This window comes from Cololabis saira, chromosome 12 (genome assembly GCF_033807715.1).
Source record: "Cololabis saira isolate AMF1-May2022 chromosome 12, fColSai1.1, whole genome shotgun sequence".
Taxonomy (NCBI): Eukaryota; Metazoa; Chordata; class Actinopteri; order Beloniformes; family Belonidae; genus Cololabis; species Cololabis saira.
Window position 1 is genome coordinate 46,586,380 of NC_084598.1, and position 17,877 is coordinate 46,604,256.

Genomic DNA, 17,877 nt, shown 5'->3' on the forward strand with positions numbered 1-17,877 from the left:
GAAGAAGGAGCCGTCATGGCGGCGAGGAGGAACTCTGGTTCAGTTCTGGTCTGGTTCCTGGTCCAGGTCCAGGTCCTGGTCCAGGTCCTGGGGACCGGGACCGGGACCAGCACCAGCACCGGGTCCGGGCTCCAGTGGGACCCCAGCGGGTACGTGCTGTACTGCCCCTGCATGGGTAGGTGCTGCTCACACCCGCACGATGATTTATGCTTCTGCGTTAAGGCTGATTTATGCTTCTGCGTTACAGGCTGCGCGTCGCCGCGGAGCCTACGCCGTCGATTTAACGCGGAACCATAAATCAGCCTCTAGATATCAGAGTGTAGAAGTTTGTTTTTGTTCTAGGATTCAGGATTCCTGGAAAGTCCTGGAATTTCAATGTTGTGTTTTCAAGGCCTGAAAATTGCTTGAATTTTAGTTTAATTGCTGGAGTTTTAGTTTAATTATTGAGTTTTAGTTTAATTATTGAGTTTTAGTTTAATTATTGAGTTTTAGTTTAATTATTGAGTTTTAGTTTAATTATTGAGTTTTAGTTTAATTGCTGGAGTTTTAGTTTAATTATTGAGTTTTAGTTTAATTATTGAGTTTTACTACTTTGCTGCTTCACCTGCAGATTCACCTGGAAAAGTCCAAAAAACTGGGATCAAACATGATCTCAGGTTTTTAGGAAACAAGCACCAATATTAAAAGTTTAAACCAAAACAATAACGATAATTGATAGTTTCTTATTTGTATATCTTTTTTTTAACAATATTTCTATTGAATTTCAATATAAATGTACAAAAAAACAAAGCAATCAGCAAGTATCACATTAATTTCACAATAAAATGCAGGTCTTGCTGTTTACACACACATGAAAACAACACATAATCAAAAAAATAAAATAAAAAAATATTTAAAAAATAGATCAATAAAATAAAACAAAAAAAATTTTTCACACTTACTTGTTTTCCAGATATATTTATTCAGATTTCCTACGGGGCTGGAAATCCTTGAAAGTGCTTGAATTTCAATGTTGTGTTTTCAAGGCCTGAAAAAGCTTGAATTTTAGTTTTAAGTTCTTGAAATTATAACTGTCTTTCATTAAACTGGGATCAGACTGTAGTTTAGTTTTTACAAGGAGGAATAAAATCAGTCAGATGAAACATAACTAGATGTTTACAGCACCATACAATGTACATAATACAATTTGACCCCAGTGATAAGCTGCTTGAAGATTTAGAAAATGACCCTTGAAAGTGCTTGAAAAGTGCTGGAATCTGACCTTGAACACTGCAGGAACCGTGTGGATGAAGGTATTGTTGCCCCTTGAGGATTTAAAGCGACACTACGTAACTTTTCCACCTTAATATCATATTTCCAGAGTCATTGTGATGGTACATTAACTTCCAACAGGTTTAATGAACCTCTGTCATGATCTGAGGGGTCTGTATCGCTTTCACTGGCACTATGCAACTTTGAGGAGCATGGTAGGAACCCTGCCACACTAAAAAACTACAAATTTTACGACTTTGACTGCTTTACGGCACATACGTCACTTCCCCCTCCTTCCCGATTCGTAGTAGAGACAAAAATGGGCGGGGCTTGGAGCGCAGAGGCTGAGCTCAGCAGAAGCTGGTGTTGAGCTAAACGAGGAGCTGGTATCATGGCCGAAGCAGCGAAAAAAACAAAGAAAATAAAAGTTTTAACGGAGCGGAGGAGGCGGAAAAAAGAAAGCGGGAGAGTAACAAGCTAAATGTCCGGTGGAGAATAAACATTGGCCCGGCGTTCACTCGCTACAAGCCCTTGCAGCGCCGTCGTCTTGGACGAGATGGTTGAAGGATGTAAAGACGTTCATCACCTCCAGGTATGCACTTTTGTCAACACCTATGTCAGTGTGTTTTACAAAAACAATTATCCTGAAACTACTACAGCTGCTGTAAGTGTTGTATCAAATGTCAATATCTATGTAAACCTTTTGACTCTGCAGGTCTGTGTATACAGATACTTACACTGATGGTAAAAGCAACACATTTGTAGATATAGTAAAATATAGCCAGAAAAATGAAATATATAGGCAAAGTATACACTTCCAGATGAAAAAAATACAATATAAACACCATATAATCATAAAAAATAAATCTACTTTGTTGGAATTATATTAAAATAATAACAAGGGTAGTAAAATAAACCTTATGGTGTTTATAATGTGTCGTTTTATCTTGTGAGTGTATAAATATATACATTTCTCTAATTTTTCTATAGCTATACATAACTTGCTTTTACTTTCTGCATAATTACAGTGACTTCAACAAAGAAAAAAATTCAAACTTGTGATCAACAAAATATGTTGAATGATTTATAGGTCAGTAATTATCAGAAAGACAATGTTTTTTGTATCTTTATTCTCACACTCTGCAGGACTACATCAGATCTGGATCACATCCTCATGCAGGGAAGGTTCTCCTACACTCCAGCAGTGAATCATCAGGGAAGGTTCTCCTACACTCCAGCAGTGAATCATCAGGGAAGGTTCTCCTACTCCAGCAGTGAATCATCAGGGAAGGTTCTCCTACTCCAGCAGTGAATCATCAGGGAAGGTTCTCCTACTCCAGCAGTGAATCATCAGGGAAGGTTCTCCTACTCCAGCAGTGAATCATCAGGGAAGGTTCTCCTACTCCAGCAGTGAATCATCAGGGAAGGTTCTCCTACACTCCAGCAGTGAATCATCAGGGAAGGTTCTCCTACTCCAGCAGTGAATCATCAGGGAAGGTTCTCCTACTCCAGCAGTGAATCAGGGAAGGTTCTCCTACTCCAGCAGTGAATCATCAGGGAAGGTTCTCCTACTCCAGCAGTGAATCATCAGGGAAGGTTCTCCTACTCCAGCAGTGAATCATCAGGGAAGGTTCTCCTACTCCAGCAGTGAATCATCAGGGAAGGTTCTCCTACTCCAGCAGTGAATCATCAGGGAAGGTTCTCCTACTCCAGCAGTGAATCATCAGGGAAGGTTCTCCTACTCCAGCAGTGAATCAGGGAAGGTTCTCCTACTCCAGCAGTGAATCATCAGGGAAGGTTCTCCTACTCCAGCAGTGAATCATCAGGGAAGGTTCTCCTACTCCAGCAGTGAATCATCAGGGAAGGTTCTCCTACTCCAGCAGTGAATCATCAGGGAAGGTTCTCCTACTCCAGCAGTGAATCATCAGGGAAGGTTCTCCTACTCCAGCAGTGAATCATCAGGGAAGGTTCTCCTAAACTCCAGCAGTGAATCATCAGGGAAGGTTCTCCCACTCCAGCAGTGAATCATCAGGGAAGGTTCTCCTACACTCCAGCAGTGAATCATCAGGGAAGGTTCTCCTACTCCAGCAGTGAATCATCAGGGAAGGTTCTCCTACTCCAGCAGTGAATCATCAGGGAAGGTTCTCCTACTCCAGCAGTGAATCATCAGGGAAGGTTCTCCTACTCCAGCAGTGAATCATCAGGGAAGGTTCTCCTACTCCAGCAGTGAATCAGGGAAGGTTCTCCTACTCCAGCAGTGAATCATCAGGGAAGGTTCTCCTACTCCAGCAGTGAATCATCAGGGAAGGTTCTCCTACTCCAGCAGTGAATCATCAGGGAAGGTTCTCCTACTCCAGCAGTGAATCATCAGGGAAGGTTCTCCTACTCCAGCAGTGAATCATCAGGGAAGGTTCTCCTACTCCAGCAGTGAATCATCAGGGAAGGTTCTCCTAAACTCCAGCAGTGAATCATCAGGGAAGGTTCTCCCACTCCAGCAGTGAATCATCAGGGAAGGTTCTCCTACACTCCAGCAGTGAATCATCAGGGAAGGTTCTCCTACACTCCAGCAGTGAATCGCACGCGGACTCTCCCAGCACGAAACATGGATGGACACAAGATGCTACTGCTACTATAGTCATTGTATTTATTTACAGTAACTTCTTACACTGTTTCATAGTTCAGTTTTTATTATCAGTTCATTATTTTTAGTTTATTTTTCTACTACTCTATTTACACTTGTTTACTTTATTCACAGTAATTTATCCTGTCATACAGTTGTTCATTACTGCTACTGTGATACAGATTACTTATTGTTTATAATAATGTATGGGATAACTGCTGTCACTATGCAAATGACAAAGTTCAAGAATGTTCTATTTTCTGAAAGGTGTGTAAATAAAAGTCTGTCTTGTTTTGCACAAATGTCTTTATTTTAAACACACAAAGACAACTGTACAGGAAAAAATGGAACAAAACAAAAAAAAAAAAAAATATCAAAATATTTGCAGTAATCCTCATAAAGGTTCCATTCTAGAGAAGACGGGGATCCCTGAAACCAGTGTACTGTCCCATTGGGTCTGGAAAGGTGTCTCTTATTTTCCAAACATCATGCTGCCAGAGCACAAACTGGCGATATGTACTGTATATATATGCATATATGCTGCGTGTCGGTTCTGTCTTTGTGGGGGTTCAAACTCTGATGAGGTAGAGGTAGAGGTGTTCTCACGAACAGCAGCTTCATGATAAAACAAGAGACATAATTGTTATGATACAAATGTAAATGTAGAATTCTATGATCAATAAGAATCAAAATTAGAATGTTTTCACATACTGGGGATTCGTCTTGGGTTTTGGTAATTCTAAAATTACTGACAATATCAACAACAGACAGAGAAATAATAGTGATCATAAAAATGTGTAATTCGCAATGAGGAAGCTTTATAAAATAATAATACATTTGAATAGAATTACAGCACTAGAGGAAATAATGCAATGCGAAGAAAATGTATAGAACATTTCTAGTATTTTTCCTGAGAGCTGTAAAATTGTGCAGGGCTGATCTGCAAAATATAAGGAATGGGCATTCAGTTATTCACAGGTTATAAAGTATTTTTTAATTTTGTCAGTAAGTATGTTGGACTACTAATTTATGACGAAGTCCCTCTAAAAACCCTGAAAGGAAAAAGGTGCAGACCGTATGAGTTTGTAGGGCGCATTATCTCGCTGAAACAACTTAATAAAACCAAGTTGAACTTAGTGTTTTTCAACATCGTCATATTATATTGTTTAGCCAAAAATAGATACATTACCTCTTCACTATCCATCCTGCAAACGACCGCTGAAAACAGAAAAGTCTTTTTGAAAGTCCGTCCCGTCTTCTCTCATCAAAACAAATGCAGCGGCGGGGACGGGGGTTTTCCGGCAGTACGCGCTGGTGCTCATGGGAAATGGAGTGTTCTTTCTGGTAAAGCACTACCGATTTTTGTCCAAAGGAGGCGCCAAACTCAACAAAGCTGAAAGTTCCGTTGTGCTGCTTTAAACCTCAAGAGAAGGAGAAAATAACTGTGTCTATGTCGATTAAAGCTTATTCTAAATATATCACACGGCCCATTTCCCCAAAGATTAAGGAAACTCTTTAAAATATTGTATAAAGTTTACCCGGTTGCAGAATTCCTTAAAAAAAGATTCTAGTTGGAAGTTGATCAACGTGCTTTCTGTAAAGTAGCAGATGAAACTTTAGAACATGTTTTTCCAGAAACTTCTGGTTAGAATTAAGAAACTGGTTACTATAGAATAGAGGATTTTCCAGTTTTATATCTCTCATATTTGTTTTTATAGATAATTATAGATAACTTCTAGATGGTTCAGACCTTTAACAGACCAGAGTTTAAGAGTTTGTAAAGTTTGTTTGGTCTCATGTTTGTTGTTGGATGAAGAAACGTGGACGTTCGTTTCCACCCGTCCCTTGAAAAACAGAATTGTTACGTAATTGGGAATTAAAGTTCCGTATTGAACCAATACAGACATATATTATTATGCTGTTATTTATGATGTCATAATGTACAGGTGAATGTTGGAAAATTAGAATATATTGCTAAACTTCATTCATAGTAAATTCAACATGAAACAAATATATTATTTCCACCACATTCAAAGTGAGATATTTCAAGCCTTTATTTGTTATAATTTTGGGGATTATGGCTCACAGTTTATGAAAACCCCAAATAAAACATCTGAAAAAATTTGAATATTTTATGAAATCAATAAAGCTAAATAATCAAAATTATAACAAATAAAGGTTGAACACATCTAGCTTTGCATGTAATGAGAATATGTAATATATTAGTTTCACCTTTTTAAATTTAATTATTGAAATAAATTAACTTTTACACCATATTCTAGTTGAATTATTGAAATAAATTAACTTTTACACCATATTCTAGTTGAATTGTTGAAATAGATTAACTTTTACACCATATTCTAGTTGAATTATTGAAATAAATTAACTTTTACACCATATTCTAGTTGAATTGTTGAAATAAATTAACTTTTACACCATATTCTAGTTGAATTGTTGAAATAAATTAACTTTTACACCATATTCTAGTTGAATTATTGAAATAAATTAACTTTTAGCGGCGGGAGCGGCGCGTCAATTTGAAGTTGAAAATGCAGATTGTACTTTCATGTTCACACAAACGTTCACTCATTCACATGCGTACAGGAGCAGAGCTGTCACTAACACTTATTTTATCAGGAACTCATTATTTCATCCAGAAAACTGACATTTTTGCTGGTTTGACTGCTGTTTTTACCTGAACTGCTCACTTGAAACACAATGCGTGAGGAGCTGGATGGTCCCAACGATTTTATTTGCTACATCGATCCAATGAAAAATAATTAAAACCCGTGTTTATTAATCACAAAACACAGTTTAAACATCATGACCAAATCCTCTCCGACCCGCTGTGTCAGGATCAGCGCAGACAGACTACAGCTTCGCCTGAATTACGGTTCCGCGTTAAATCGACGGCGTAACCGACGGCGTAGGGTCGCGGTGCGGTGTGCGTCGCCTACGCCGTTGGTTCTGCGTTGGTGTAATGGTGAACCATAAATCAGCCTAGGAGGATTTATGGTTCACCGGGAGCAAGGGCTCTGGCGGTTGATGTTGATCCGGGGACCAAACTTGTTAAGGAGCATCAAACTCACTCTTATCTACGCGGAAATAACGCTGAAATATAAAGGAGGCGTCCCAAAGTGTGATCTATGGTGAAATAGGAAAATTAAGATGTGCAGCTATATGTGTAGGCTGTTCCCACTGTTCCCTTCAGTTCTGCAGCGCAGCCTTAGCCCCGCCCACTGCAGCGTTAACCCCGCCCACTACAGCTTTAACCCCGCCCGCTGCAGGTTTAGCCCCGCCCACTGCAGGCGTCAACTACAGTAGGGCTGGGCGATTTTGGACAAAAATAAAATCCCGATTTTTTTTTTTTTCTCTGAAAACCCGATTTTTTTGATTTTGATTTCAATTTTTTTGGTAAAACTACAAAAGACAAAGGAATACATTGTTTCAAATATTTTATCTTTATTTTTTAAAGAAAAATAGCAAACAAATTTCCGTATTGGGAATGAAGTGCAATTGAACGATACTGTAAATCCTCCTTGAGTTTAGTAAAGTGACAACATTTATAATATTCTTGACCAAACAAAGACTAGACGAGCTCTGTCTGTAAAAAAGGAAAATCGATTTTCCCATTTTCCTTTTTTTAAGATCGATTGTGATTAATAAATCCGATTTAGATTTAAAATCGATTAATCGCACAGCCCTACCGTCAACAGTAACTGCCGCTTTCAGTGTGAACGCTCCAAACAGCGAGATGCTGCGTCGCGAGATTTTTGAGGCTTTCAGTGTGAACGCAGGGTAATAACCCACCCCACTGGGAGAATCAGATCAGATTATTTTACCAGCTTGTTTGTCTCTAACCTGCTCAGTAACATGTTGGTTCTTGTGTTCAGGTCGGTTTGGGAACCAGGCCGACCACTTCCTGGGGTCTCTGGCGTTCTCCAAGATGCTGAACCGGACGCTGGCGGTTCCTCCCTGGATCGTGTACCGGCACCACGCGCCGCCGTACGGAAACGTGAGTGTTGGCACCGCCGTACGGAAACGTGAGTGTTAGCACCGCCGTACGGAAACGTGAGTGTTAGCACCGCCGTACGGAAACGTGAGTGTTAGCACCGCCGTACGGAAACGTGAGTGTTAGCACCGCCGTACGGAAACGTGAGTGTTAGCCGTACGGAAACGTGAGTGTTAGCACCGCCGTACGGAAACGTGAGTGTTAGCCGTACGGAAACGTGAGTGTTAGCACCGCCGTACGGAAACGTGAGTGTTAGCACCCCCGTACGGAAACGTAAGTGTTAGCACCGCCGTACGGAAACGTGAGTGTTAGCCGTACGGAAACGTGAGTGTTAGCACCGCCGTACGGAAACGTGAGTGTTAGCACCGCCGTACGGAAACGTGATTGTTAGCGCCGCCGTACGGAAACGTGAGTGTTAGCGCCGCCGTACGGAAACGTGAGTGTTAGCACCGCCGTACGGAAACGTGAGTGTTAGCGCCGCCGTACGGAAACGTGAGTGTTGGCGCCGCCGTACGGAAACGTGAGTGTTAGCGCCGCCGTACGGAAACGTGAGTGTTAGCGCCGCCGTACGGAAACGTGAGTGTTAGCACCGCCGTACGGAAACGTGAGTGTTAGCACCACCGTATGGAAACGTGAGTGTTAGCCGTACGGAAACGTGAGTGTTAGCGCCGCCGTACAGAAACGTGAGTGTTAGCCCCGCCGTACGGAAACGTGAGTGTTAGCCCCGCCGTACGGAAACGTGAGTGTTAGCCGTACGGAAACGTGAGTGTTAGCACCGCCGTACGGAAACGTGAGTGTTAGCCCCGGCGTACGGAAACGTGAGTGTTAGCACCGCCGTACGGAAACGTGAGTGTTAGCGCCGCCGTACGGAAACGTGAGTGTTAGCCGTACGGAAACATGAGTGTTAGCACCGCCATACGGAAACGTGAGTGTTAACGCCGCCGTATGGAAACGTGAGTGTTAGCGCCGCCGTACGGAAACGTGAGTGTTAGCACCGCCATACGGAAACGTGAGTGTTAGCGCCGCCGTACGGAAACGTGAGTGTTAGCGCCGCCGTACGGAAACGTGAGTGTTAGCGCCGCCGTACGGAAACGTGAGTGTTAGCACCGCCGTACGGAAACGTGAGTGTTAGCACCGCCGTACGGAAACATGAGTGTTAGCGCCGCCGTACGGAAACGTGAGTGTTAGCGCCGCCGTACGGAAACGTGAGTGTTAGCGCCGCCGTATGGAAACGTGAGTGTTAGCCGTACGGAATCGTGAGTGTTAGCGCCGCCGTACAGAAACGTGAGTGTTAGCCCCGCCGTACGGAAACGTGAGTGTTAGCCGTACGGAAACGTGAGTGTTAGCCCCGCCGTACGGAAACGTGAGTGTTAGCCGTACGGAAACGTGAGTGTTAGCGCCGCCGTACGGAAACGTGAGTGTTAGCGCCGCCGTACGGAAACGTGAGTGTTAGCGCCGCCGTACGGAAACGTGAGTGTTAGCACCGCCGTACGGAAACGTGAGTGTTAGCGCCGCCGTACGGAAACGTGAGTGTTAGCGCCGCCGTATGGAAACGTGAGTGTTAGCCGTACGGAATCGTGAGTGTTAGCGCCGCCGTACGGAAACGTGAGTGTTAGCCCCGCCGTACGGAAACGTGAGTGTTAGCCGTACGGAAACGTGAGTGTTAGCACCGCCGTACGGAAACGTGAGTGTTAGCCGTACGGAAACGTGAGTGTTAGCACCGCCGTACGGAAACGTGAGTGTTAGCCCCGCCGTACGGAAACGTGAGTGTTAGCACCGCCGTACGGAAACGTGAGTGTTAGCGCCGCCGTACGGAAACGTGAGTGTTAGCACCGCCATACGGAAACGTGAGTGTTAGCACCGCCATACGGAAACGTGAGTGTTAACGCCGCCGTACGGAAACGTGAGTGTTAACGCCGCCGTACGGAAACGTGAGTGTTAGCGCCGCCGTACGGAAACGTGAGTGTTAGCACCGCCATACGGAAACGTGAGTGTTAGCGCCGCCGTACGGAAACGTGAGTGTTAGCGCCGCCGTACGGAAACGTGAGTGTTAGCGCCGCCGTACGGAAACGTGAGTGTTAGCGTCGCCGTACGGAAACGTGAGTGTTAGCGCCGCCGTACGGAAACGTGAGTGTTAGCGCCGCCGTATGGAAACGTGAGTGTTAGCCGTACGGAATCGTGAGTGTTAGCGCCGCCGTACGGAAACGTGAGTGTTAGCCCCGCCGTACGGAAACGTGAGTGTTAGCGCCGCCGTACAGAAACGTGAGTGTTAGCCCCGCCGTACGGAAACGTGAGTGTTAGCCCCGCCGTACGGAAACGTGAGTGTTAGCCGTACGGAAACGTGAGTGTTAGCACCGCCGTACGGAAACGTGAGTGTTAGCCCCGCCGTACGGAAACGTGAGTGTTAGCACCGCCGTACGGAAACGTGAGTGTTAGCGCCGCCGTACGGAAACGTGAGTGTTAGCCGTACGGAAACGTGAGTGTTAGCACCGCCGTACGGAAACGTGAGTGTTAGCACCGCCGTACGGAAACGTGAGTGTTAGCCGTACGGAAACGTGAGTGTTAGCACCGCCGTACGGAAACGTGAGTGTTAGCGCCGCCGTACGGAAACGTGAGTGTTAGCCCCGCCGTACGGAAACGTGAGTGTTAGCCGTACGGAAACGTGAGTGTTAGCACCGCCGTACGGAAACGTGAGTGTTAGCCCCGCCGTACGGAAACGTGAGTGTTAGCACCGCCGTACGGAAACGTGAGTGTTAGCGCCGCCGTACGGAAACGTGAGTGTTAGCCGTACGGAAACGTGAGTGTTAGCGCCGCCGTACGGAAACGTGAGTGTTAGCACCGCCGTACGGAAACGTGAGTGTTAGCGCCGCCGTACGGAAACGTGAGTGTTAGCCGTACAGAAACGTGAGTGTTAGCACCGCCGTACGGAAACGTGAGTGTTAGCCCCGCCGTACGGAAACGTGAGTGTTAGCACCGCCGTACGGAAACGTGAGTGTTAGCGCCGCCGTACGGAAACGTGAGTGTTAGCCGTACGGAAACGTGAGTGTTAGCACCGCCGTACGGAAACGTGAGTGTTAGCGCCGCCGTACGGAAACGTGAGTGTTAGCACCGCCGTACGGAAACGTGAGTGTTAGCACCGCCGTACGGAAACGTGAGTGTTAGCGCCGCCGAACGGAAACGTGAGTGTTAGCACCGCCGTACGGAAACGTGAGTGTTAGCGCCGCCGTACGGAAACGTGAGTGTTAGCGCCGCCGTACGGAAACGTGAGTGTTAGCGCCGCCGTACGGAAACGTGAGTGTTAGCACCGCCGTACGGAAACGTGAGTGTTAGCACCGCCGTACGGAAACGTGAGTGTTAGCGCCGCCGTACGGAAACGTGAGTGTTAGCCGTACAGAAACGTGAGTGTTAGCACCGCCGTACGGAAACGTGAGTGTTAGCCGTACGGAAACGTGAGTGTTAGCGCCTGGTTCTGGTTCTGGTCCTGGTGTTTTAGTTCTGGTTCTGGTTTTAGTTCTGGTTCTGGTTCTCTCCTCAGGTCCACGTCCCGTTCCGTGAGTTCTTCCAGCTGGAGGCGTTGCTAGCTTACCACCGCGTGGTTAGCCTGGAGGATTTCATGGAGCAGCTAGCGCCGCGACACTGGCCCGCGGGCCGGAGGCTCGCCTACTGCTTTGAGACGGCGGCGCAGCGGAGCCCGGACAGGAAGTCCTGCCCCATGAAGGTACGAGACACAGGAAGTAGAACCATGAAGGTACGAGACACAGGAAGTAGAACCATGAAGGTACGAGACACAGGAAGTAGAACCATGAAGGTACGAGACACAGGAAGTAGAACCATGAAGGTACGACCCCGACAGGGTTCGACATTTCGACTTTTTTTCTCGACATTTCAACTTTTTTCTCGACATTTCAACTTTTTTCTCGACATTTCGACTTTTTTTCTCGACATTTCGACTTTTTTCTCGACATTTCGACTTTTTTCTCGACATTTCGACTTTTTTCTTGTTTTTCAAGGAAAATAGTTTAATTCTGGATTTAATTGGGAATAATTAATTCAGAATTAAAAACATCCTGTAACCGCGGCCAGTGAAGCACGGAGGCGGCGGCGTCATGGCCCGGCCTGGTTCTGTGTGGACCCGGTCCCGGTTCTGTTCTGGTTCTGTTCTGGTTCTGTGTGGATGTGTTCCTGACCCGGTCCCGGTTCTGTTCTGGTTCTGTTCCAGGACGGGAACCCCTTCGGGCCGTTCTGGGACCACGTGGGCGTGGACTTTGACGGCTCGGTTCTGTTCAGCGGGATCTCCTTCGGGTCGTTCCACCAGAGCCAGTGGGTGAAGCGGTTCCCCCCGGCCCAGCACCCGGTCCTGGCGCTGCCCGGGGCCCCGGCCCAGTTCCCGGTCCTGGAGGAGCACCGGGCCCTGCAGCGGTTCCTGGTCTGGTCCCCCCGGATGGAGCAGGAGGGCCGGGCCCTGATGGAGAACCGGCTGACCCGGCCCTACGTGGGGGTCCACCTGAGGATCGGGGTGGACTGGGTCGGTTCTGCTTTGATTTATTCACACACACACGTGAATTGTTCTCCTGGAGAATCAAAAGCTTCTATACGGTGGCCGAGACGCTGCAAACAGAAACAAACCCCGCTGCAAATAAAATAAAAAAGCCACAACAGAAGTGAATTACCGGGGACTATTTCTGCCGATGCACCGGTGTTGCGCATTAAAAATTACACGTAGCGACGTTGAACACTAACCTTTTCACTTACTTTCTCGTTCGTTGTTCTTCTTATTCCTCGCTCTTCTTATTTGTTCCTTTTCACTTATGTTCTCTTTGTCTTCTTCTTCTCCTCTCACGTAAAAAACACCGGTGCATCAGCAAAAATAGTCCCCAGTAATTCACTTTTATTTTTTCACTTTTTTATTTGCGTGGTTTTTTTTATATTTGCAGCGTTTCTTTTATTTGCAAAGTGTTTGTTTTTATTTGCAGCGTTTATTTTATTTGCAGCGTTTATTTTATTTTATTTGTGGCGGCGTTTGTTTTTATTTGCATCGTTTATTTTATTTGCAGCGTTTATTTTATTTGCAGCAGCGTTTGTTTTTATTTGCATCGTTTATTTTATTTGCAGCGTTTATTTTATTTGCAGCAGCGTTTGTTTTTATTTGCAGCGTTTCTTTTATTTGCAGCGTTTATTTTATTTGCAGCGTTTCTTTTATTTGCAGCGGCGTTTGTTTTTATTTGCAGCATTTATTTTATTTGCAGCGTTTATTTTATTTGCAGCATTTATTTTATTTGCAGCATTTATTTTATCTGCAGCATTTATTTTATTTGCAGCATTTATTTTATTTGCAGCGTTTATTTTATTTTCAGCATTGGCGGTCTCGGCCACCGTACTTATAGGAGCCAATGAACATAAATACATTAGACAGGAATACAAACATGCACTTACCGGTACACTTAACAAACACTTACAAACACTTGAAACATTTTGTAATCCTGAATTGTACATTTTTATATATATATATATATATATATATATATATATATATATGAGCTTAACAATAGTTTCTTCAACTGGCGTTTGAATATGCAGATGTGACTTTTTAAGGCTCATCATTCAACTCGTTCCAGATCTGTGTTTCCGACACACAACACTCACATTTGTTCCCTCAAGCTAACCTTGTTTTCCTATAATAAGGTGTCTAGTATTGTGGGTGTGCAGGGGACCAACGGAGATTGGGTTAGTTGAGTTAGGCCCAGTCCCAATCCCCCCTAGTCCTAGTTTTCAGCCCTAGCCCTAAATGTTGTGCGTTCCCGTGAGGGAACTGGTTCCCAGTTCCTCTTTCCACCTAGGGGGAGTGGCTTAAACGAGGGTAGTGGTTATGAATCTGTCCCTACGGATCGAGGGTTTTCAGATGCTCACTAGCTGGTCTAGGGCCAGAAAAATTTCCCAGAATGCTTTTCGTCGTCACAGACTGAATAAAAAAAAAAACATGGCGAACATAAAATCAATATTTTGAGTTAGTTTCTACATAAAAATGCGTTTTGATTACATTTCTAGTGAGAAATATATATTTTACTTTCATAATATTCACTCAGTGAATGTACATAATCACTCGTTTGGTCGTTGTTGCGAAGTCTTTTTCAAACCTCGCCAGAATAAAGGCTGATTTATGGTTCCGCGTTACACCAACGCAGAGCCTACGCCGTAGGTTACGCGGCGACACGCCGTACGGCGTAGGCTCTGTGTTGGTGTAACGCGGAACCATAAATCAGCTCCCGGACCGGCGGCTCTGGATATCTCCCGCAAACATCGGAGCAAAATTCTTACCAGGCGTTATTTGGATAAACTGAGCCCAGGTTGTCGGTCTTAACGGTTACTTTTACGCCTGAAAAAATATAAAAACTTAATAAAGTGGCATATTAACCGCGCTACAGCGGAAATTAAAACAGCTTTTAGCTCTGGGCTTCCTGATATGGTGTGACGCAGGGCCGCTGCAAGGGGTGTGTGAACCGTGCGACCGCACGGGGCCTCGCGCTATGGGCCGTTTTTTCTTTTTTTTTTTTTTTCCCTTATAAATATCAACAGTCACGTTCCATTACAGACCTAAATGTGTACTAGTCTGTGCATATCAATAAATATATGTGTCTGTTGTTCAACACAACTGATCAGACCAAGCGCAGACACAAGCTGCTCTGATCCAGACGGTGGAGTTGGAACAAACTGTCACACAATGTCGAGAGAACGAGACAGATTCAGGAAATTTCCATCAGGGGATGAAAAAAGAAAAAAACTAAAGAAAATGGAAGAGTTTAATGCCTCTCTGAAAGGCTCGTTTGATAAATTTGTTACAAAAATCACCGATCCGACCGGGTCTCAAGCAGCCGTGGGGCCCCGCGTTGAGGCAAGCCAAATGATGATGAGGCAGGGGAAGGTATCCAGTATTTTGATCATTGGAGAGTTAAAATTGCGCATATAGACACCCGATCCGACCCGAAAAACTCAAAATTTTGAGGGCCCCCCCCGGCCATTTCGCACAGGGCCTCGCAAATCTCCCAGACGGCCTGGTGTGACGTTTGTGCAAACGTAACTACGCAGTCGCTTACGTACCCGAACGTAAACCACGCAGTGACGTAGCAAGTGGTTCCCAATCCCTAGGGAAGATTACAAGGACCCTAAAGTCTGTGGCTTCATTTTTAGGGCTAGTGGTAGAAAGTAGAGGGGGATTGGGACTGGCCCTAAATGTTTTATTTCTGTGTTTCAGCAAAACGCGTGCCGGCTGCTCTCCTCCGGCGAGGCCGGCCCCCACTTCATGGCGTCCCCCCAGTGCGTGGGCTACAGCCGGGCCGACGCCCCCCCCCTCACCAGAACCATGTGTCTCCCGGACCTGAAGGAAATCCTCCGGGCCCTGCAGGTCTGGGTGGACCGGACCGGGGCCCGGGCCGTCTACGTGGCCTCCGACTCCCAGACCTACCGGGAGGAGATCCAGGAGAGGCTGGGGGCCCAGGTAGGTGCAGACCAGACCCCCCTAGACCCCCAACCCCTGTCCAGGTCTCTAACCTCTGCCCCCTCTACTGTCTAATGCTAGTTGGTTTCATTGGACCAGGAAAAGGAAAAAAAAGTTGAAATTTGGATGAAAAAGTTGAAATTTTGAGAAAAAAGCGCAAGGAAACCTGAAAAGAAACCCCTGAAAACCTGAAGAAAAAAAACAAAAAAAACTTGAAAACCTTGAAAAAGTTGAAATTTTGAGAAAAAAGTCGAAATGTCGAAAGCGCACGAAAGAACGAACGCTCGCCCGCAAAAACGCATGCCCGCACAAAAAAACGCAGGCACGAAAAAAAGCACACTCGAACGCAAAACGCACGCTCACACGAAAAAACGCACTTCCGCACGAAAAAACGCACGCCCGCACGAAAAAACGCACGCTCGCCCGCAAAAACGCACGCCCGCACGGAAAAAACGCACGAAAAAACGCATGCTCGCCCGCAAAAACGCACGCCCGCACGGAAAAAAACGCACGAAAAAACGCACGCTCGCCCGCAAAAACGCACGCCCGCACGGAAAAAAACGCACGAAAAAACGCATGCTCGCCCGCAAAAACGTACGCCCGCAGGAAAAAACGCACGAAAATACGCACGCTCGCCCGCAAAAACGCACGCCCACACGGAAAAAACGCACGAAAAAACGCATGCTCGCCCGCAAAAACGTACGCCCGCAGGAAAAAACGCACGAAAATACGCACGCTCGCACGCAAAAACGTACGCCCGCAGGAAAAAACGCACAAAAAAACGCACGCTCACACGCAAAAACGTACGCCTGCACGAAAAAACGCAGGCACGAAAAAACGCGGTTGGAGGTTGAACGGGGCGGTCTGTGGTGTCTCCGGTCCAGGTTTCTAACTATGCCCCGTCCAGGTCCAGGTTCCCCCCCCAGGTCCGGGTCTCTAACTACCCCCCTGTCCCCTCTCCCCCCCAGGTCCAGGTCTCTAACTACCCCCCTGTCCCCCCTCTCCCCCCCCAGGTCCGGGTGGTGGCCCCCCAGCCCTCCCCCCCCAGGTCCAGGTCTCTAACCTCTCCCCCTCTCCCCCCCCAGGTCCGAGTCGTGGCCCCCCAGCCCGACTCCCCCCAGCTGGACCTGTTCGTCCTGGGTCAGTCGGACCACTTCATCGGGAACTGCGTCTCCTCCTTCTCCGCCTTCGTGAAGAGAGAGAGGGACGTGTGGGGGCGACCCAGCTCCTTCTTCGGGATGGACGAACCGGGTCGGCCCAACCGAGGAGAGGAACTGTGAGCCCCACGGGTTTGATTGGCACTTCACTGTGAAAGACATCGGCCAATCAGAAGAGTTCTAGTTCTGGTTCTGGTTCTGGTTCTAGTTCTGGTTCTGGTTCTAGTTCTGGTTCTGGTTCTAGTTCTAGTTCTAGTTCTGGTTCTGGTTCTGGTTCTGGTTCTAGTTCTAGTTCTAGTTCTGGTTCTGGTTCTGGTTCTGGTTCTAGTTCTAGTTCTAGTTCTGGTTCTGGTTCTAGTTCTGGTCCTGGTTCGTTGGTCGGATGAGGAACTTCCATGAAGAACTTCCAGGTTCTGACGGACCCGAAGCCTCGGGATACTCCGGCCTAGTACTAGTACACCTGAGTACTCAGGTGTACTAGTACTCAGGTGTACTAGTACTCAGGTGTACTAGTACTCAGGTGTACTAGTACTACAGTGTACTAGTACACCGTAGTACTCCCCCCTGTCGCTGCTGAAGGTGAAATAAGTCGTTTATTTTCTATCAAACCATCTGAGTAAGTTTATATTTGTATTTGTCATCAGAACACAGTAAAGAATCTCCCTGATAAAATACTCTGAAGTACTTTTATATCTGTAAATAAAGATCGAATGATGATGTAATGTTTGTAAATAAAATCTTCTCAATCTTTGAACTGGACCCAGAAATAGTTATTTCTAGGTTTTATTCCTCAGGAGTCACGTGTTCCTGGGTCTGCTGCCCCCTAGTGGTCCGTGGTGGAACTGCAAGGTTTTATTCATCAGGAGTCACGTGTTCCTGGGGTCTGCTGCCCTCTAGTGGTCCGTGGTGGAACTGCAAGGAGGTTTTATTCCTCAGGAGTCACGTGTTCCTGGGTCTGCTGCCCCCTAGTGGTCCGTGGTGGAACTGCAAGGTTTTATTCATCAGGAGTCACGTGTTCCTGGGTCTGCTGCCCTCTAGTGGTCCGTGGTGGAACTGCAAGGAGGTTTTATTCCTCAGGACTCACGTGTTCCTGGGTCTGCTGCCCCCTAGTGGTCCGTGGTGGAACTGCAAGGAGGTTTTATTCCTCAGGAGTCACGTGTTCCTGGCTCTGCTGCCCTCTAGTGGTCCGTGGTGGAACTGCAAGGAGGTTTTATTCCTCAGGACTCACGTGTTCCTGGGTCTGCTGCCCCCTAGTGGTCCGTGGAGGAACTGCAAGGAGGTTTTATTCCTCAGGAGTCACGTGTTCCTGGCTCTGCTGCCCCCTAGTGGTCCGTGGTGGAACTGC

At 46.3% G+C, this 17,877-nt stretch overlaps 1 protein-coding gene across 1 annotated transcript; it reads left to right on the top strand.

The window, feature by feature from the left end:
* pofut1 (protein O-fucosyltransferase 1) lies at nucleotides 1–17,242 on the top strand. Its single transcript, XM_061735110.1, has 6 exons — nucleotides 1–175; nucleotides 7,765–7,886; nucleotides 11,419–11,601; nucleotides 12,103–12,408; nucleotides 15,133–15,375; nucleotides 16,461–17,242. Exons 1-6 carry the CDS (start codon nucleotides 16–18, stop codon nucleotides 16,653–16,655), a joined length of 1,209 nt encoding a protein of 402 aa, XP_061591094.1. The 5' UTR covers nucleotides 1–15; the 3' UTR covers nucleotides 16,656–17,242.
* Nucleotides 17,243–17,877: the final 635 nt, after the last annotated feature.